General features: G+C 40.0%; 1 protein-coding gene across 5 annotated transcripts in view; it reads right to left on the minus strand.

The window, feature by feature from the left end:
* The window catches only part of TAX1BP1 (Tax1 binding protein 1), a 67,407-nt gene extending 46,566 nt beyond the window's left edge, over positions 1–20,841 (minus strand). For 4 of the 5 annotated variants that reach the window (XM_075558239.1, XM_075558238.1, XM_075558237.1 and 1 more), the window contains exons 1-3: positions 20,691–20,841; positions 8,921–9,089; positions 4,956–5,058 (exon numbers count right to left, since the gene is read on the minus strand). In XM_075558239.1, coding sequence (XP_075414354.1) covers positions 4,956–5,058; positions 8,921–9,082 — 265 coding nt within the window. In that variant the 5' untranslated portion in view covers positions 9,083–9,089; positions 20,691–20,841. Of the gene's footprint in view, positions 1–4,955; positions 5,059–8,920; positions 9,090–19,713; positions 19,733–20,690 lie in introns of those variants that run through there. The other variant, XM_075558236.1, reaches the window with a different exon arrangement.
* Between the last annotated feature and the right edge of the window lie 1,898 nt (positions 20,842–22,739).

A 22,739-nucleotide genomic window follows, 5' to 3' on the forward strand; every position in this document is an offset into this window, starting at 1 on the left:
TTATATGTACACTATACAAATTCTGGTATCTCCCACCGTGAATTGCAATAAAGGAAACATTCAATGGATGAAAGTTCAAAGAATAATATATCTTGGATGTTTACATGTACCCAAGAAAGTTTATTAAGTATTCTGAATGTATTATAACTATCTACTTGGCGGGATTTCATTTCTTAAAGAACAAAAAGACTCTTGGAAGCAGTCGGAAAGGGTAGGTAAAATACAGAAACCCTGGAACATCTTATAACACTAACACTAGAAAGTAAAAGAATTTCCCCCAAAAAAGAATTTCTTAAACTTTATTTGAGAGGAGTGTGAAAAACAATAGTCAATTTAAAGGAGTTCCTATGGCCAAAGTGACTACACACTTATTCCATAAAATAAAAATGGATAAATCCAGGGAAAAATTAACCGTAGGATAATTCCAACTAATAAATGTCCAGAGATGAGAAAACAATTTTGAGACAAATAACATAGTCATTGCTATAAACAAGATCCACGAATGGATTATAAAGGTGAGAATTTGAGGAGCAACATAGTGTGTGCATACTCTCAAAGTAATTCTCCCATAAAATTTGTTAATTACAAAATGAAATATCGATTAATTACCAGTAGAAACCCAGCTGGCACCTTATGAAAGTGATCAAAGGGGGGAAAATGAGCTTATACTAATTGCTCAAGTAGAAAATGTTTTGGAAATGATTATGGTAATATGTACAAATATGCTTGATACAACTGATGTATGGAATGTTGTAAGAGTTGTAAGAGAACCCAATGATTTTTACAAGGATCTTTATGTGACCTCCTCCCTGGGGGACGGACAATGGAAAAGTGGGTGAAGGGAGACATCGGACAGGGCAAGATATGACAAAATAATAATTTATAAATTATCAAGGGTTTATGGGGGGAGGAGCGTGGAGGGAGGGAAAAATTGAGGAGCTGATGGCCAGGAGCTTAGTTGGAGAGCAAATGTTTTGAGAATGGTGAGGGCAATGAATGTACTTTACACAATTGATGTATATATGGATTGTGATGAGTTGTATGAGCCCCTCATAAAATGACTAAAAAAAAAACAAAAACAAAACCAATGGGAGAAAAATTATTTTCTTTAAAAAGTGATCAAGATCACTTGATCACTATCATGAAAGAGGACATCAGGTACGCTCTGCCACAACAGGTGTTCTTTCCAACAACGTTTAACCTTAATCTAATGTTGGAACACACTCAAAATAAAGGACTGCTTATGAAAATAAGATACAAAGTAGAATAGCACTCTTCAAAACATAAAGGTCAGGTACGGAGAAATAGGAACCGTCAGACTGGAGGAAATAATGCAGATATGACAACTCAATGTAATATGAGATTCTGAATTGGATCCAGGAACAGAAACTGTTAGTTGAAAAGCCGGTACTTATAATACTGTATTAGTATTAAGTTCCTTCTTATAAATGTCTAATAGCCATACATCACATCCACTGCAAGATCCACTGCTGGGTTATTGAACAGATGAGTGAAAGCTTGAGGGAAATAAAATAGCTACATACTCTCAAAGCATTTCACCCCAAAAAATAATGTTCATTTCAGAAGGAAATTTTAAAATTTACAAGTACCAGAGATGCATTTGGCAGTTAAGGGACTTAAAAATTTACCATCCTCAAATATCTACTACTAGAGTGGAGCACAGCCTGGCCCACCAGGCCGTGATGATGATGTTCCTGAGTAGAGCAGCCAGTCCACAGAGAGAACATGGCTGGCCCCACTATGAGACATGATGCCCCTCAGTGACTAAGGGCGATACAGGGGACAGCACCGGAGACACAAAGTGGGAATTGCACCTGACCTGATCCCACCACACCGAGGCAAATCACTGGGGGAGTGCAGCGGAACAGCAAGGGAATGGAGTGGCAAGGTCCCCAAGGAATGCTGAAAGTGGACTTCGGGGCCAGGGCGTGGTGCCCCAACAGACTGGACTGGAAAACACTCCTAACGGCCAACAAACGATCCTTGAACTAACTACAAGCTTTTCTCTTGTGAACTGTTTTATTCTGTTCTTTGTCAGTGGTTTGTTTTTGTTGTTTTGTTGTCTGGTTGTATACTGTTGCTTTGTTTTCCTCTGTCTAGTTTTCGTGCATGTTAGTGACTCCACAGGTCTGTCTGAATAGGACAGGCTGGATGAAATATCTGGAGGAAAAACAACGGGACCGACAGTTCTGGGGGGACTTGGGGTGGGGGGGGTAGGGGGGGTAAGGAAGTGGTGTTAACAAACCCAGGGACAAGGGAAAAACATGAGACCCCAAATGGTAGAGAAGGGGGAGTGGCAGGCCTGGTGGGAAACGATCAAGGGTAAGGTTGCTTAGAGAAGAGGTATACTCTAGCCCAGGTGGCGATGAAGCATGGTAGTAGGGCAGGAGGAAAGTCAAGGGAGATGGAGGAAAGAGCTAGGAGTCAAAGGGCATTCATGGAGGTCTAGACAAAGACATGTACATGCAAATATATATAGGAGGATGAGGAAATAGATCTATGTGTCTATATTTATAGGTCAAGTATTAAGGTGGCGGAAGGACCTTGGGCCTCTACTCAAACACTCCCTCAATGCATGAATACCTTCTTTTATTAAATTGGAACTCTATGATGCTCACTCTCCCGACACAACGGCTGGAGCCAAAGTGGGTGAACAAGTAAATGTGGTGAAGAAAGCTGATGGTGCCCGGCTATCAAAAGAGATAGTGACTGGGGTCTTAAAGGCTTGAAGATAAACAAGCGGCCATCTAGCTCAGAAGCAACAAAGTCCACATGGAAGAACACACCAGCCTGTGTGATCGAGTGGTCCCAAAGGGATCAGTTACCAGGCATCAGAGAACAAAAAATCATATCATTGACTGCACACCTCCATGATAGGATCGCTGAAGACAAATGGGTGCATAAGCAAATGTGGTGAAGAAAGCTGATGGTGCCCGGCTATCAAAAGAGATAGTGTCTGGGGTCTTAAAGGCTTGAAGGTGAACAAGCGGCCATCTAGCTCAGAAGCAAATAAGCCCACATGGAAGAAGCACACTGGCCAGTGCGATCATGAGGTGCCCAAGGGACCAGGTATAAGGCATCATGCAAAAAAAAAAAGATATAAGTGTGTGTATGCATGTGTATATATGTGTATATGTATATATGTATGTATATATATGTATATATATATCATATTAAATGAAGGGGGAAGTGCAGAGTGGAGACCCAAGGCCCAAGTGTCGACCAATGGAGATCCCCTCATACAGGGGTTTAGGAGAGGAGATGGGTTAATTAGGGTGTGAGGTAGTATCGATGAAGAACACAGCTTTCCCCCGGATTCTGGATGCTTCCTCCCCCCAACTACCATGATCCGAATTCTACCTTGCAGGGCTGGATAGGACAGAGGCTGTACACTGGTGCATATGAGGGTTGGAGGTACAGGGAATCCAGAGTGGATGATACCTTCAGGACCAAGGGTGTGAGGGACGATGCTGGGAGAGTGGAGGGTGAGTGGGTTGGAAAGGGGGAACTGATTACAAGGATCCACATGTGACCTCTTCCCTGGGAGAGGGACAGCAGAGAAGGGGGGAAGGGAGACTCCGGATAGGGCAAGATATGACAAAACAACGATGTATAAATTACCAAGGGCATATGAGGGAGGGGGGAATGGGGAGGGAGGGGGGGGGGGAAGAGGACCTGATGCAAGGGGCTTAAGTGGAGAGCAAATGCCTTGAGAATGATTGGGGCAGGGAATGTATGGATGTGCTTTATACAATTGATGTATGTGTATGTATGGATTGTGGTAAGAGTTGTATGCGTCCCTAATAAAATGTAAAAGAAGAAAAGAGAAAAAAATGATTAGGGCAAAGACTGTACAGATGTGCTTTATACAATTGATGTATGTATATGCCTGAACTGTGAAAAGAATTGTATGAACCCCAATAAATTGTTAAAATTTTAAAAAAAAAGAAAAAGAAAATGATTAGGGCAAAGAAGGTACAGATGTGCTTTATACAATTGATGTATGTATATGTATGGATTGTGATAAGAGTTGTATGAGCCCCTAATAAAACGTTTAAAAATATATATATATCTACTACTAAATTCAATACATAAGAAACTTTTTACAATCAGCCACTGAATTTAAGCTAAGTGAAAAAGAATACAGCCCAGTACATCCAACACAGGGATTTTGACATTGGAAATTCACAAAAATATTCAGGTTCTTAGTCTCTTTAAAAAATCATGTTTGTTAATTAAAAATGGCAAAACAGTTTGATAAGCAGTGGTAAGAATGGTGGAGGGAAGGTGGTGTACAAAGAGGGAACTGATTACAAGAATCTACATATAACCTTCTCCCTGGGGGATGGACAACAGAATAGTGGGTGAAGAGAGATGTCGGACAGTGTAAGATAGGACAAAATAATAATTTATAAACTATCAAGGACTCATGAGGGAAGAGGGAGCAGGGAGGGAGGGGAAAAAATGAGGAACTGAAACCAAAGGCTCAAGTAGAAAGCAAATGTTTTAATAATGATGATGGCAACAAATGTACATATGTACTTGACACGTGGATGGATGGATGGATTGTGCTAAGAGTTGTACAAGCCTCCAATAACATGATTTTTTTTAAGATGGTAAGAATGGCCTCACAACTTGAATTTAATCAATGTCATTGTATTGATCGTGTGGAATTTAAAGAGATGTGAAGAAATTCAACCTCTTCAGTGAAAGCTAAGATAGCAAGCAAAAGCACCTTTGAAAGTCTACATCAAATAACACAATGTGGCTTACACTTGATCATTTACTTACTTAAAGCCTTTTGCAAAACAAAAACACTAATATTCAACTCTGGTAACCTGAACATGAGTAAGCAGCAGATAATGGCATTGATGGAAAACCTTTATAATGGTAAAAAGACATCTAATTTCAAATTCCAACATGTTCAGTTTTACCTTGAAAAGCGAGAACACTATTGACTGTTGATCCTCCTACATAATTTTCAGGCATAGGGGACCATAAAAACGTGTAATAATCACGAGCTGTACTCCATCCAACCTAAAGGAAAATAACAAGTAAGAGTGGAGGAATTAGGAGTAAACAGTGCAAGACAGTAATAGATTAGTATCCTTTAACATATTGTTTTTATTATATCCTAAAATTATAATATTCATTTAATGTGTTTATAAATCATCAGTGTTTTAACAAGCATGTCAAATTTCATTATGATTTTTTATTAACCTATAACCTAATGCTATAAAAACTATATAAATTTTGCAAATTTTATATTTTGTATTAAGATGCTACTTGAAAATTTTGTTATCTGTATTTTACTTCCTACTCCTTGGAGAAGAAAACTGAACCCCAGTGCTCTGAGTCACATGCGTGAGAACCAATGTAAAAGCTTCTGGAAACCAACAGAGCAGTTTCTGAGGGAATGGACATGCCCGGCATTTAAGTTTCCACATAAAATAGTACATTGTGATTGGCTAACCATAGGAGATGAAAAACTAGAAAGTAGGTAAGGGCCCACTAGAAGAACAGAGAAAAAAATATCATTAAGAGTAAATAGACCTAATAAATAAATAAATAAGTAAATAGGTGGATAGATAGATAGATAAAAGAGTGAATAGACCACACGAAATGTTTGTTTTTAATTTTTCTGGTGAACTAGCCAGGCTTAATTTTAAATGCTTCAGAGCAGTTTTGTGGTAACAAATACAAAAAAAATGATTACATTAGATTTGATAGCAGCAATTTTAACAATGAAAAGTAGTAGAGAGAGTAATTAGAAAAATGAGACAAAAGAGCCAAAGTTATCTATTAGTATCAATACACTGCTTTTAGAGGCTACACTTGAATCCAGGGGAAGAGTCACGCACGAAGTATGTCCAATCATTGGGCCTCTACTCAAGTACTCCCTCAACACAAGAACACTTTGTTCTACTAATCCAGCACTCTGAGATGCTTACCTTCCCAACAGGATGACTGAAGACAAATGGGTGCATAAGCAAATGTGGTGAAGAAAGCTGGTGGTGCTCAGCTATCAAAAGATATAGCGTCTGGGGTCTTAAAAGCTTGAAGATAAGCAAGCGGTCATCTAACTGAGAAACAACAAAGCCCACATGGAAGAAGCACACCAGCCTGTGTGATCATGAGGTGTTGATGAGATCAGGTATCAGGCACCAAAGACCCAAAGCAAAAAATAATGTGAATGAGGTGGGGAGTGCCGACTGGGTGCCCAAAGCCAATCTGCAAGCAATTGGACATCCTCTTACAGAAGGGTCATGGGGAAAAGACGGGCCAGTCAGGGTACAGTGTGGCACCAATGAAACATACAACTTTCCTCTGGTTCTTTAATGTTTCCTCCCCTCCACTATCATGACCCTAATTCTACCTTACAAATCTGGCTAGACCAGAGCATACACATGGGTACAGATAAGAGCTGGAAACACAGGGAATATAGGACAGATAAACTCCTAGGGACCAATATTGAGAGTAGCCATACCAGAAAGGGAAGGGGAAGGTGGGAGGGATAAAGGGGAACCAATCACAATGACCTATCTATAACCTCCTCCCAGGGGGATGGACAACAGACAAGGGGGTGGGGGGGAGACATGGGACAGTACAAGACATTAAAAAATAATCATTTGTAAATTATCAAGGGTTCAGGAGGGAGGGAGGGAGGGAGGGAGGGAGGGAGGGAGGGAAAATGAGGAGCTCATACCAAGGGCTCAAGGAGAAAGAAAATACTTTGAAAACGATGATGGCAACATATATACAAATGTACTTGACACAATGGATGGATGTATGGATTTTGGTAAGAGTTGTACAAGCCCCCAACAAAATGATTTCAAAAAAATAAGTATGACCAATTTGGAGAATAGCAGTAGTAGCAGCCTTCTTTTACTATTGCAATCCAAAAGTAGAGGAGAAAAGAAAATTAAACAAGGATAAAAAAATTTTTTAATTAAAAAAATACAAGGATAACATGACGAAGAAACTCATAAATGGTTACTCACTTTAAATAGAATTAACAATTTATAACAAGATTTTAAATGATAAGTGATTTGATTACACTGGAATTCTGAGAGAAAAACAAAAACTAGAAAAGGGTCTACATATGCATAAGGATTGTAAAACAGAAATATCATGACCAGGATTAAATGTTCCTCTCTATGACATAAACTATACAGAGCTATTTATGACAAAAAATGATTACACTCATAACTGAAAAACTGACCCCAAAAAGAGCATGTAGGGTGGTTCTAACTATATTCAAAACATGCAAAAAAAGAAAACAGATGGAAAGTTTCCTTCCTTTGATAAAAGACTGCGTGAAATACTGAAAGCATTAACAATGCTACCTGCTGGTACTAAGCAAGGACATAGTTGGTCAGTGCGGCTGCTGGTCATCTTAACTTTATCTTTTATATTTTCAGTAGTCTTCTAAATTTTATAAATCTATGACATTTACCCCAAAAGGGCATTTTTTTAAAAAGTAAATAAAACTAGGCTGATTAGAAAAGAGACTAAGAAAAAAATTTAAAAAAAGAAAAGAAAAGAGACTAAGACAGGAAAACAGAAGCAGCAAAAGGAAGAGAAATATCAACAGGAGGGTCGAGAGGAGATACAAAAACTTGTAAGAAGCCAACCATTATATCACTGGACAGGGTCATGCCCCACACCAGGTAGCTTACGTTTAAAAATCTGGTTGACGGCATGTTGTAGTAAGAACAGCACCTTGTGGCTTTGTTTGCCTTGTCCTGAATGTCACTATTTGCCTCTATAACTTTTGGCACACTATATATCACATACTCAATTTTCATCCCTTATTTCCTTACTAGAAGTTGTATCAATAATAATGAAGATTTTAAGACTCCCTTTAAAGTTTTTAAGGTTTAAAAAAAGGGCTTATGGACTTTTAGTGTTAATATAAAGCATTTAAATTATAAGGTGATTAAATCTATACTTAAGTATAAACATAGAAGTAAACAAAATTCCTTATGCTTGGATGCTTATACAAGTAAGATCAAATTTATACACACAAAAAACAGTAATTCAAATATGATGTGACACGATATTCTGATGCAATTAATGTTGGGTTTAATCATAAATATGGCCTTGGGTGCATTTCTATATCCTTTCCCATGCTTTTACTGCGATTCTATCATTGAAGAAAATGAGTTATCATTGAATAGCGAGTTTCAAAGAAATATGTATACCCACATTTTCATTTTATGGTATATAAAATGATGAGGCAAGTCAGTCAGCTTCTGTAAAGATTTACCTTGAAAACCCTACGGAGAAGTACTCTTTTGTCCTTTAGGATTCAAAACCACTCAATAGTGCAGGGTCTACTAAGTTTGTTTGGGTTTGCTATATAGGTTGTGCAGAGCAATTTGAAGAAGAGATGGGAGGAAAGGAAGTGATCAACCTTTCTGCGTGCGTCATCAGCCTACAGCTGGCTGCATTAGAGTCTGACGAGGGACTCAGAGGCTAGGATCACAGTAGTATCAGACTGGGCTGGGATGCCTTCTGGATAAAATTACTTCTTGATGTAAAGTCATTTCTTATATATAGATGATGTCACTAGATTTTCTTCTCTAGATAACACAGCCTAACACAGAACCGAGAGGAGAGAACATTTTCATAGCTAATGAATAGAAAATGTTTCTGGAAATTTTTTTTACAAGATCTTGAGTAAAACTTAAATCTCATGACCACAGAAGGAAAGCACGTAGGTGTGGCTAACATTTGTCTTATACTACCATGTTCTCTTTGTTAAATATTTCATGGTTACGTTGACCAAAATGATTCTTAACGTACAGCTAAGACAAAACCTACTTTGAGCTGTCAATTTGTTTAAAAAGAAAATGAAGTGCCTTCATGCAATAAAAACATCAAAAAGATTTCTTACCTTGAATATACCAACCCAATCTTTTGGATGGGGATGGATATATGGAGTTAAGGTGTAATGACATTCCAGATGTACATTAGGAAGATAACTCTTGGCCACATTTTGAAAGATGACATGTGCAAAGTTGGATGTCTGCAATGGGACTTCTTGAAAGGATGTCATGGTGTATCTGAAACAATTAATTAATGCAAGCTGAATGTCATCTAAGAAAAACATTCCTTCAGAAAATATGTAATATTTAATGTAAATTACACAGATATCTGTATGCCATTAGTGAGGCTTCAAACTGAGAATCAAAGGAACATAACCAATAACCAAAGAAAAAGAATGAAATTTCTGGAGTGAACCTGAAACCCAAAGAGAATTCTGAAACTTGTATTTTTTTTCTCTCCGCTATTTTCAGTTATTTTTTGTTATAATTTTTTTAAGTTTTATGCAAGATCACTGGACCAAGTACTCTTTTTTTGCATCTCGTGTCTATGTGTGCTGAATGTTTCTCTGGCACATGACTGGTAAGTTCACTGCTTTGGAAAGTAACATTGTGCAGGCCATATATAGGTGGTGACTATTGTTATGCCAGCGGATTAACAGGCCAGTCAAACTTTGTGTTTCCGCTCTATTCAAGACCTCTCTTTACAATAAATATGAGAGGTGGCTACTTAAGTTGTGAGAAATGGTCCACAACTGGAAAACCCGTAGTAAGAAATCAGAGAGAGCTGGTTAAATTGCATTGAGTTCTGAACAGTTTCATAAAAACAAAAATGTTAGGTGCGTGTAAACATTTTAAACATATTATTCACATTAAGTGTTTTTAAATGTGGAAGTGGTGCCTAATTCGTTGAGGTGCATTCTTGTGTTTGATCTCAATTTAAGTATAATTTCATATTTTTTGTGCTTACATGTGTAAATTTTATCATCTCAGAAACAGAAATGTTAACAGATAACAGCAAGTAACAGGACGATTACTGTTCCAATTGTAATACAGGGACACCTCTGTTGTTCAACTCAATTCAGTCCAAATTCAGGTTGGAACATCAAAAAGTTTTGAGAACTGAACAAATTTTTCCCATAATAAATACTGGAAAGCCAAATAATTAGTTCTGCAGCCCAAAAATCACCCTTGTAAATTGCTTTTTCCCAGACTTTAAAATCATCATGGAGGCTTTTAACCTTCTTGTATACTTATCAGTCCAGGACACACTATTGCCATCGAGTTGTTTCCAATAAGAGTAACTTTTCAACTTTGATGAGCCAGGTTCTTTCACGGTTAACAATTTCACATGTTTACCAACATTAGCCACTTCAATCACATTTTTCTGAAAATGTTTTCTTTGTTGATGTCAACGTAGCCATATTATATTCAGCTGCCAAATCGGACAAGTGACCTGATTGAAATTTCATAATACTTTCTTTTTTTCCTGCTTCTCAGTTTTCCTCTTAGCTTTACTGCTGGTATCACTAACTTTCTTTGAAGTCATAGTTACGTTATTGTACACAAAAAATGAAAAACCACACACTGACGAGTGTTTTAACACACTAACACAGGCACTAAATGTTGTCTAAGCGAGGCAGGCACTTAGACTGAAGGAAGGGTCACCTCTTTGTTGTGTTCAAGGCAAGCCGTACTACTGTGTGACTCACTCTCTGCCCATAGAGGCTTTTTCAAGTCGGATTTTCAGTTTAGTTAATTGCAAGCCAACTTTTATTCTCTTGATTAGTTGCTATAAGTCAATTGTGACACAGTGCAATGCCATTTGACAGCAAAAAGCTGACCCATAAGATTTTCAAAGCTGTAATCATCCCAGGAGCAGACTAGATATATTTTTCCCATGCACCGTTCAGTAGATTCCAACTGCCCACCTTTCACGTGGCAGATAAGCGGTTAACCACTGTGCCTTTTTTTATAGGTTGAACTCTCTATCTAGGTTGACCTATTAGTCATTTCCCACCTCATCTCATACCCGATATTGACCAGTCTATCTGAGCCTACAGTCCACAGATAACCAGATCCAGGCTGTCCTTCTGGGTTTCCAGTACAAGCTTGTTAAAATCACTCAAAACCTGAAAAACCACAGCTGGTGTTCATGAAATTGTTCTATTTGCCTCTCTCTACAATACTGATTGTAACCTTTCATTCTGGGCTCAATGATCTTCTAGGTTTCCATTATGCATGTGTCCTTTCCATAGATTAAAAATGTATATAAAAAGTAAAAAAACTGCTTCAGGACCAAGGGCGTGAGGGACGATGCTGGGAGAGTGGAGGGTGAGTGGGTTGGAAAGGGGGAACTGATTACAAGGAGCCACATGTGACCTCTTCCCTGGGAGAGGGACAGCAGAGAAGGGGGGAAGGGAGACCCCGAATAGGGCAAGATATGACAAAATAACGAGGTATAAATTACCAAGGGCATATGAGGGAGGGGGGAAAGGGGAGGGAGGGGGGGAAAAAAAAGAGGACCTGATGCAAGGGGCTTAAGTGGAGAGCAAATGCCTTGAGAATGATTGGGGCAGGGAATGTATGGATGTGCTTTATACAATTGATGTATGTATATGTATGGATTGTGGTAAGAGTTGTTGGAGTCCCTAATAAAATGTAAAAGAAGAAAAGAGAAAAAAATGATTAGGGCAAAGACTGTACAGATGTGCTTTATACAATTGATGTATGTATATGTATGAACTGTGAAAAGAATTGTATCAGCCCCAATAAATTGTTAAAAAAAAAAAGTAAAAAAACTGATAAATTGTTTTAAAAAAGTAAAAAAAACTGTATAATGCCAATGAAATATACATATTGTTTTGAAAGTCTGTTCTCGACTGCTTTGTGAACACCAAGTGCTACGTAGGTAGCAGGTGAACGGTAACAGTAGCTTTTTACAAAACTGTAAGAGCCAAATGCTTTCCAAATTCTGTGCTCTGCTCGTGAGAAAAAGGAAACTGGAATATTCTTTTAAAAATATTAAGGGGTAGCAGAGACTGTGGCAGACTCAGCACCACCGATTCCACGGAGCACATGTGGAACTAACTATGTGACCATGTAACACTATGGCACTTACTTCTGAGTCATCAAAATAGGGACCTCTGAAATAATCGAGACAACTAGAGCAAGATTTTTGCTAACCAAATTCATCTACTTTGCTGCACTAATCAATTTCTGCAGGGCAACCACAGCAGTAAGACTTCTCATAGTGGCAATGAATGTACAGATGTGCTTTTACACAATTGATGTATGTATGGATTGTGATAAGAGTTGTATGAGCCCCTAATAAAACGTTTCAAAAAAAAAGACTACTCATAGTTTAGCAATTATTAAGAAACCTCCATTGCTAAGAAGTACTAAGAGAGTTTGCTTTTATAATAATTTCTTTTGCTATTGGGAACACGTAGGCTTTTAAGTTTTGAATGACTTTAGAAAATGTGTATTCCTCTAATTTCCTGTCCCCCCCCCACCCCCCCCACCCCCCACCCCCGGTCTCGTAGCTACTTCTGTGATTGTCAAAAGTGAGTCTACAGTCAAGTTGTTTGTTAACCTCTCTAAACCTGGGTTTGCCAGGATGCAGGGATGAGGAGCACATTCCATAGCAGAACTCCTTGACTTCAGCATCCTAACAAGAGACCTTTACTACAGTAACTCTATGTCACAGGAAGAACTCAGCGCTCCTTTAGTCCTCCTCACCTGATAACTAAAAGCCTGCTGGGGAATAAAAATAGGTATGTAACACTTGGAAACAATGAGGCACTCAGTTTAAAATAACAAAGAGTCTTATTTGGTTCTTGATCTGGGTGGGTAGTGATTTTTTTTTTCTTTCTCCCCCCCCCCCCCCCGGGTCTCACCCGTCTTTATATTTATTTTTTTTTATTTTAACAATTTATTGGGGTTCATATAATTCTTTTCACAGTTCATACATATACATACATCAATTGTATAAAGCACATCTGTACATTCTTTGCCCTAATCATTTTTTTCTCTTTTCTTCTTTTACATTTTATTAGGGACGGGTAGTGATTTTTCAAGATACTAAATCACTAATAATAATCTCTTTTCAAACTAGTAGATTAACAAATAAAACCACCCATTCCAGTTATCTTTTTAAATATTCATTATTAATTACAAGCTAAATCAGTTGAACCAATTTCTGTGAGATATAACTGCTAAAACTGAGGTCAATCAACTATGGTTTTAACTGAAAGAGTGATTTTTTAGGATTTTCTGAATAAGATATTCAGAAGTGGGCAGACTAGCTGAGAATAAGTTTCCTATGTCTTTAAAGGGTTTTTTTTTATCATTTTATTGGGGGCTCATACAATTCTTATCACCATCCATGCATTGTGTCAAAAAACATATGAACATTTGTTGCCATCATCATTCTCAAAACATTTGCCTTCTACTTGAGCCCTTAATATCTGCTGCTCGTTTTCCCCCTCCCTTCCCATCCCCCTTACTTCATGAACCCTTCATCATTCATTTATTATTTTGTCATATGTTACACTGTCTGACGTCAAAAGTAGTTACTCAGTTTTCCTCTTCAAATTTAGCATGTTGTACCCGTAAGCAAATCAGTGTCACACCACAATGACTTCCTTACTTATAAAACAGTACAATAGATTATAAACGTATTTAACTTCAACTGCTACTTTTATTTTTTTCAATACATAGTTCAACTGTACACTATTTTGCCACTAAAATTTTTCGGTGTTCTTCAATGGGGTGTGTATGCTGGCGTGGGGGGGGGGGTGTATGTGTATACACATAAGTATTCCAGCTTAAATTCTGAGTTATAAATTTGGTTCACAATGAGAGCCCTAAATCCATTGTGAGGCTCCACACAAATTCAGACTCCACTGAGTTCTGTGTTTTGATCAGTACTGGGAAAAGGCTGGTCTTGAGAGTGAGCTCAACTTCCCTGGCCAGTCCTGGAAGGGGCAACTCTAGGCTTAGGAGCTGGGTGCCCTTGACAGAAATTGGGTTCTTTGGTCCCAAGGTCGAGTCAGAAGTCCCTGGCCCAATCTTATAAGCTTTTCTTATCTAGTGTGGGCTTCTGTAGTAATGTGCACTGAACCTGTGAAAAATTGATCTTCAGCCAATCATGATTTTGTAAAACTTTCTTTGTATTCCATATCCATACCACTGTGTATCCTTGGACATATCACAGCTAAGTGTTGATGATCTCCCACATCCAGATAATTTGTCTTTGTCCTATTTCCACAAAAACCAAGCAAACTCAAAGCTATCAAGTCAATTCTGACTCATAGGATGTATGTATACTTAATAAATGGGTCCCTCTAGAAGGGATTTGAATTTGAAGTCTCTTTCTCCCTTCAAACAGTATTACTAAATATTGGTATATGAACTTAAATTCTAAGCATCTGGCTTGCAGAAGGTTAGGGGTAACAATGAAAGACCAAAATCCATGTGCATACTTCCCTGAGGGATTAAGCCTTCAATGAATCTCTCCTGACTATTAACTAGTCTAGGAGCCCTGGTGGATCAGTGGTTATACTTTGGTCAGCAATTGAAAACCCACCAGCGACTCTATGGGAGAAATGTGTGTTCACTCCCCAAAAGAGTCTGTGTGGTGGTAAATCCATAGAGAGACTTCTATCCTGTCCTGTTAAGATTGCTATGAGTCAAAATGAACTGGATGGACTTGAGTTTGAATTTTGGTATCAAGTATTCCCACAGACAGAATGCACTGGAAAGCATATTACCTCTGCAAATACCCAGTCACACACCTGGGGAGTAGCAGTGGCCCTTAAGGGCTTACCGAAGTATGTCCTTGATGGAGCTCACCATATGGGGGTAGCTTAGTCATGAGTCTTGCCTTGACTGCCTTGGTTGGAAGACTCTGGACTAACTTAATTTACCAGTCCTAATCATGGTCCTGCTCCCACTTCTGAAGACCCACCTGTAACTGGAACGTACTGATGTACCACCAATCATGCTTTGGTGAGATTCTTTTGCTCTCCCTTGTTCTTTTTAAAGCTCTGAATTTCAGCAAATTCTTGGATGACATTGTCATCTCATGCTAATGTAAAGGTCTCCCCTATCCAAAAGGAGTGTCTCTGTCTTTCTTCTGCCCCGGTTTAGGATGCAATGTTTCTCCTGGAAACACCCTCGACAGAGCCCAGGTTTCAACATAAACTTTGAAATAGTCCTAAAGCCAGCTTTGAGTACCCCACATTACCTTCTGGACTCCAAACTGCCAAGGTGAATTCCCAAGGAGACAATGAAGGGTAGTGGCCCTGAGCCATCTCCTTGGAAATCCTTGCAAGGCAGGGTGAGTTGGTTGCTTAAGGGAAAGACAGGTGAAGGTGAGACATAAACAAAGACTCAGGGTAGAATTCAGGGAGTCTCCACTCAAGATCAAGATATGCAAATAAAAATGGCAAAAAATGTCGATGATAAGATAGCCTGTCTTCCCCAATTCTGGGCTGAAAAGTCAACATTAGGCTCTCCAGACTATCTCTACAACCAAGCCTTTGAGAAAGATTTCAGCAGAGGTTCTTGTTTACCTCTTTTGTTCAAAGAACCATGCCACTATCAACTTTGTATAAAACTTTAAAAAGCTCCCTGCCAAGGAGATGATTAGGGCTCAAAGAGACCTTGCAGTAGAGGGGGGAACTGTCAGTGTGTGCTTCTGAGACTTTAACTCTATGGCAGGAGAAAGCCTCAGTCTTTCTCCCAATGGGTAACTACTATGCCTCCAGGGCTCGATGTTTAATATAAAAGGTCTACAGTTCCAAACCACAATCAGCTGCTCAGTGGGAGAAAGATGAGGCTTTCTACTCCCCTACTGTCTACCCTTTACCACAGGACTGCTGAGTTGGAAATCAACTTGATGGCACTGAGACCCACTCCATAGATAGTGCTAATCTTTGGATACTGTCAGACAACTTTGATGGTATCAGTCATTTCCCACTTGCTCTAACTTTGTGGTCATTTTCCCCTAGGACACTCTTTTGTAGTCTAAAACAGATCATAGGTTCCCAAACCTACTGGACACCTTTTCAGAAACAATTACTGAGGTTCCCCCTCCCTTCTCCAACTCCCCAGCACCTAAAACTATTTGGATTCTAGCTCTTCATGCAGGATAACGTGTAAGTAGTTAAGTGTTTTGCAGATCATTCCAGTGTTCCACCTCCCCCCCAGGTGGCAATATCAAAAAACTTGATACAGTATAGAGACATCATCACCAGATTATACTAGTGCAGAGAAAACAAAGTTCTATTCAGCATTAGCATCAAAGAGATGTTCCCGTGTCTGGCAAGCCATATACATGATTTGTTCTTTTGATACAGAGTTGGTAGTGGTTTAGTTCTAACATGAAAAAATGTAAACAGTAATTTTTTGCACAAAACCTTTGTCTAATACTTTATGACAAGACAATCAAGAGGGGTCTTACTGCGCAACAGGCCAGAATTAGGGAGGAAAAGTAGGAGGACTGTTTTTCGCATATGTCTTTATGCTTTGTGTAAGTTCCTCCTCACCTAGCTATCCCATCAATCTCTGCCCTGAATATCAGGCTCCTCCCTGCCTTCCTGAATTCCCAGACTGCTCAGCTCAGGGCTATCTATCCTTTCCTTGACTTCACTTTGGCAGCTTGGTGGTTCAGAAAGTGACCTGGGGTACTCAAGATGGCATTAGGACTAGTTTTAAGGCTTAGGATGAAACTGGGACTGTCAAGAGTGCTTTTACTTTTAGGTACTAACTCAATAGGCACAAAAAGATTAATAACTCTACTTAACGGTGGAATATATAAAAAGCTTAGGAAAGTTTCTGCCTTTAAGCTTATTCATTGTTTGAATTTCTACCAGTAATAAAAAGTACTATTTTTAAAACCTATGAGGGAGCTTCAAAATGTTTGTGGATAATGAAACTAAAGAAAATTTTTCCACAAACATTTTGAAAACTCCTTTGGATTAATGTGAAATTTAGTTTTAAACCCCTTACCTAAGGTTCACAGCTTAAAAGAGCACCTCTACATTGATTGTATTTCTAAACCTGAAGAGGAAAATAATGTGGTCATCACAAAACTTTTATTAGGCCCTCTCAATGAATGGATTGACTAGGGGGCTACAACAATTGGCTCAAACAGCAAGTTGTGTTTGTTTGCTTTCAAGCAGCAATAGGGTTAGTGGGGGCACAGCAGCCACAGCATTTCATTCTGGTTTTGTTATACATCAGGTCCCTTGAGTCAGAATGGACTTAGTGGTATCACACATTAATAACCCCTCTCCAGCACCAACCTTTAAAAAATATCAATGATATTGCAATTACATATTTTACAAAAGTTTCCCCATGCTCGTCATTATCTAAATCCTAATGTAGATTTTAGTCATAAAAGTTAAAATAGAAGAAATCTAAATGCAAGTCTATGGTCAACCTACTTTAAATCATAAAATTAAAAAGTCCCACACAGTTCCTCTGGTTCACTCCTCCCAAATGAGTACAGGTGAACAGATGGGCGAGTTTACAAAAATCTTTAAATATACTGAGAATGCTAGGGTACCAAGACAATTCACAGGGAGAGATTTATACCCTACCCGCATGCATGCGCACACACGTACACACGCGCACACACACACACACACCAATGAAAAAGTAATGTGCAAAGTCATTGCATCACCTTGTGGTAAAGCTTGGGAAGTGTAGCTGAGAAGAAAAGTACAAATTATGGCAAAAAGGAAGTGGAAACAGCTTAATCATAACAAAATTTTGTTTTCCATTCTCTAAAGTATATCTCTAGAAACAAACATTAAGTCAAAGGTAAGTTTTAAAATTCCAGCCAAGAATTAAAGAGGCAGACTCATTTAACTGGGGAAACAAGGTATATGCCATGCTGGCTTCAGTCCCTCACTTCTTCCAGGCTCCCTAATAAATTCTTTAAAGTTCTAAGTCTCTAGATTAACTTTAGGTGTATAATGCTGTAAACTGCATTATCAAGGTTTCGGTCTAATATCCAATTTTATTATTTTAGGAATTCATCAATGGCTAAAGATAACATATCCAGTGGGCACCAGATTAAGGAGCTCAAATAGACCTGGGTACCCTGGGAATACTGGGGGGATTGCCAGTTCAGTTCTCTCCCTGCTCGTCTTGTAGCTTTTAAGCCCTCATAGTTCTCTAACTTGTGTGGTCAGTGACTCCTAATATTCATTTTACTTGACTAATCTAAGACTGTCATACTTCATCAATTAAAGTAAAAAATATGCTACACTGAGAACTTAAGACTTCAAAAAAATCCATGGAAAAATGAAAGATAGCATTTTTCCACAAACTTTCTGAAGGTCCCTTCTACAAAGTTGAATTATACTTATTAATTTAGATAATTATATACACTTCTAACAAAAATCAAAAGGAAATAAGGTAATTTTGTTCAAAGCAATAGTATGATTATGGCATTTATTTTTATGTCCTTCTCAGATACTAAACTAATAAGTGAAATTCTGATTTCTTCCAATTTGCTTTAAAATTTTCATAGTTACAGAAGATAATAAAAATAGAACAAGATAACCAAAATAGTTCATTTTACTCATTCTTTTGTGCACACTTGAATGAAAACTACATATGATCTATAATAGAAACACTACATTTCAGAACATGAGTATTCTGTGTTCTGAGTGTTGTGATTCAGTAATCACAGACAAACTAAGATTAGAAAATCTTGGACAGAAAATTTATGAACTCTTGGAAGTCTTTGTGGTTGAACCAGTAGGCAAAAAAGACTGATGGCTCCAACCCAGGAGCACCTCGAAAACAGGCCAGGCGATCTACTTCCAAAACCCTATGAAGTGGCCATGAGTCAGAATCCATTACGTGGCAACAACCCAAAATTGATGAGCTCTTACAACTCTCTCCAAATTCAGTTGTGCAAGCCACACAGACAGTGGTGGGAAAGCAAATGCCTGGTGTGTACAGTTTCTGATTGTTCCTAATTAGCTAGAAGACTATCAAACAGTTTATAGATCTCTACTACATAAAAATACTATAAAAGGTACTATCAAAATGTTTGTGAGGAAGGCAGAAGCAAAGAGATGAAATTCTTATTTTGTAAACATCTTCCTCTTCAGAATCCTTTAAAAACAAGGTCACTCAAAAAATCAATAAATAAAAACAGGGTCACTCACAAGTGGTATTTTCCTTTTAGGGATCTTTTGAAACTTTTAAAATGCGATTATCCTCACCCACGTGTATGAGAGAAATTTATATCTTCTTTCAAAGGTGTATATGACCCAAAAAAATTAAAAGGCAAAAGTGCAAAAGGTCTAAATTTCATTCTGCAATACCCCAATTCCAAAATAATGCAATCCAATAAACTCTACATATGCGACTGTTAGGATCTTCCATAAATACTTAGCAATATGCGACTGTTAGGATCTTCCATAAATACTTAGCAATATAAAAAAGTTCAAACCTTGAAATTCCAAAGTTCTTGTTATTTTTGTTAGCGAAAAGTAAAATTATTTGTGGTTGTAAACTGCCCAGAGTCCACAGCGACTATGGTGACTGATTCTACAAACCTCTGCAGGCAAAGGTGTAATAGTAAGCAATCTAAGAATGTGATGACTGAAAAGTAAAAATAAGAGAGCATTCTTAGAAGCTTGGGGATCATTGTCCAACCACTGTATCCCGCCCAAAGTCATTTCTAGGGGAGCCCTGGTGGCATGGTAGGAACGCTGGGGCGGTAACCACAAGGTCACCAGTACGAAAGCACTAGAAACTCCGCCGGTGAAAGACGACGCTCTGAACTAGAGTTAAGCCTCGGAAATCCACAGAGCGCCATTCAACTCGGTCTTACCGGGTCGCCCAGAGTCGGAATTGACTCGTTGGCAGTGAGTTTTTCAAGCACGCCTTCAAGAAATCAAGTCTCCTCCAGATTAAGTACAGAACGATGGAAAAGGTCTGGTTTCAGCTCTTTCTCGATAGCGAAAATGCATTCTGCAGGCAGCTAGCCCGCTTTTGGAATTCAGCAGGGTACTGCCAGACAAGCCCCTTCCGGGCTCTGTAAGCTCGAACCCCGGGGCTCTCCACGCAGAGCTCCCGCCGCATCGCGCGGGCCACCCGCGAGGGGCGGCCGGGGGGGCGTGGTTGAGTCGGGAAAACGGTGACTACGACCAGAAAAACGTGCCCCTCCTCGGAAGACAAAGCCCTCCGAGGACCGGGGGCGGGGAGGGAAAGGGTGCCAGGGAAGCCGGCAGGCCAGGTGAAAGCGGGCAGGCGCAGGGCCACCCCGCCCGCAGCCCGACATGTGGGCGGGGCCAGGAGCCTCCGCCCCCTCACCGACCAGCGACTCCAACCAAAACAATTCGGTTTCTCCCCTCCGGGGTAAACACGGGCGTTCTTTCCAGATTCCACCTGGACGTTCTCCCAAGCTGGCCCACAGCCGTGGCCAAGGTAGCGCCCGCCAGACAATGAGGATCTGTGCCCCCCTGGAGGTCGCCCGGGACACGAACCCCTCACCCCGCGCCAGAGCCCACGGCCCACACGCCTCCACACAAGTCTCCCGGGCCCTTCTCGTGCGGCGCGGCCGCCCGCAGCCTCCCCAGCTCCCGCTACCGACACTGCGCCCGCGCCCCGTCCCGGGAGCAGTCCGGGGGGGAAGTCCTGTTTTCGAAAAGACAAGCATCGTCATCGGCCAGCACGTCCAACACGGAAAACACTCCCGACGGCGGCCGGGCGGCCCGGCTCCAGGGGCTGGGGGGCGTGTGGCGACCCCCGGGTTCCCGCCCAGGCTGGCCCCGCTGGGAGCGCCGGCGGCGCCCGAGGGACACTTACCTGCGGGGTCCGGAGCAGAGGAGGTGCGTTAGCGACGACTCGGATCCTGAGACGCCATTAGCGGCTGACGCTCTACAGCCGCCGCCGCCTCCGTCCCCAGAATGGTGACACCTCCCTTCGGGGCCGGGAGCCGCTGTGCGTCACTTCCGTCTGTCGGGGCGCCGCTTCCGCTTCCGCCCCCTAACCGTCTCTTCCGCTGACGCAGCTTCTCGGAGCTCTGTTGCGCGCTCCCAGTCCCGCCCGCCCGCGGCCGGCCCGAAGTTGGCTTGTAAGCCTCTGCCCCGCGGTTTTGCTGTCTTCTTCGAATGAGCAATTTTCCCTCCGCAACCCAGTTCCAGCAAAACCGACCCCGTGCGCTGGGATTTTTACTTTGCAATTTTTAATTACTGGGGCCCTGAAAATGAGGAAACGCGGAAAAGTTTTGCAACGAACCAATGCGGTAAAAGGGCCGCTTCCACATAAGCGATCACTATGCCATTGCCTGCATCTTAAAAATCGGTTCTTGTTTTATAGGTAAGGGAGTGTATTTGCAAAGGAAAACCTGGTGGCGTCGTGTTTAATCGCTTGGCTGCTAACTTGAAAGGTCAGCGGTTCCGGCCCACCAGCTCCAGGGGAGGTGACCTGCTCCCATACAGATCCAGAGCCTAGGAAACTGTAGAGGCATTTTCTACTCTGTCGATCTGGTTTGCGCTATAGTCAGAATGAACTATCGTCACACAACACAGCAGCTAAGGGGTGAACACGGCTCGACGACAGCCCTAAAATAAAAGGTTTTCTTCTGTCCAGTCATCCCTTTTTAACTCTCAGATATTTTACACTGTAAACCTTCAGTTACTCAGAAGGGCTTTTCAATTCTCATGCACTGTGATTCTATTGCCTCTCCAGAAATGGCCACTTTCAAAATGTATTTCTGTTAGTTAACCGGTTTTTGTAGTATGGATTTTACCCTGTGTTCTCTGTTAAATTGCAATCGTCATAAATCACTTTTAACTATTAGGTTTCTATAATAGCCATTAAATTTGAATCTTAAGCATACAGAAGCAAGTGTGTTCTGTCCAAATTTAGAGTTGCTGTAAGCACTGGTAAATATGGTAACATCAGTGAAGAAAGGGTGATAAATTACATTAAACTTAGAAGCACCTTCTAAATGCTCAGCATACACGTTCCTCTTTCATACTTTACCCATTACTTCCACATATTTCAGATAAAATAAGCTCTTATTATTTGCTGACCGATTTGTTAGCTGTATACTGGCATCTTTGATCTTGGTCTTGTGCTACAAATAGTGCTTAGTCATTGAATTTCAGAAAAACCTTTACTGATCATTTAGTCCCAACTTCCTTATTTTACAGGTGAAGAAAATGGGGTAATAAAATTAGTCATGAGTGTTACTGGTGGTGATCTTCAAGTAATAGAAAAAGTATGCCCCTTAAGCAATGTAAATATAGTTGTGTTCATTATAGTTTACTTATTTTGAGTAGTATCGCTATGTTTTTTAATCACCAATTTTCCATCAAATCAGAAAAACTATGCTCAATAAAAGCCATAATTCAGAAGCTGTACAATACTTTTGCTTCAGTGTTCATTTTGCTGTCTTTAATAAGAACTTCATGAATGTTTTTACCTTGTTTCCTGCCATCCATTTAATTATTTCTTGCATTTTTAAGCCATGTGTTTCCCAGCAAGGTAAATATATGCCCTTACAATATTAAATTGGATATTTTTAATGAGCCAGCTATATATATGGCAGTTATGTATGTGATATACTGCTTGGTAAAGGGTCAGCGAAAAAGGAAGACCTTTGGGAATCTGGGACAGATAAACCCCTCAAGACCAATAATAAGAGTAGCAATACCAGGAGGGGCAGGGGAGATGGGGGACAAAGGGAGAACTGATCACAATGATCTACATATTACCCTCTCCTTGGGGGATGGTGTGTTAGGGTTCTCTAGAGAATCAAAACCTGAATGCTAATAATTATATAGATAGATAACATAAGAAACAGTTAATTAAATTATAAATCAGTACAAATGGCTCATTGCAACTCAC

Source organism: Tenrec ecaudatus, chromosome 9 (assembly GCF_050624435.1).
Source record: "Tenrec ecaudatus isolate mTenEca1 chromosome 9, mTenEca1.hap1, whole genome shotgun sequence".
Taxonomy (NCBI): domain Eukaryota; kingdom Metazoa; phylum Chordata; class Mammalia; order Afrosoricida; family Tenrecidae; genus Tenrec; species Tenrec ecaudatus.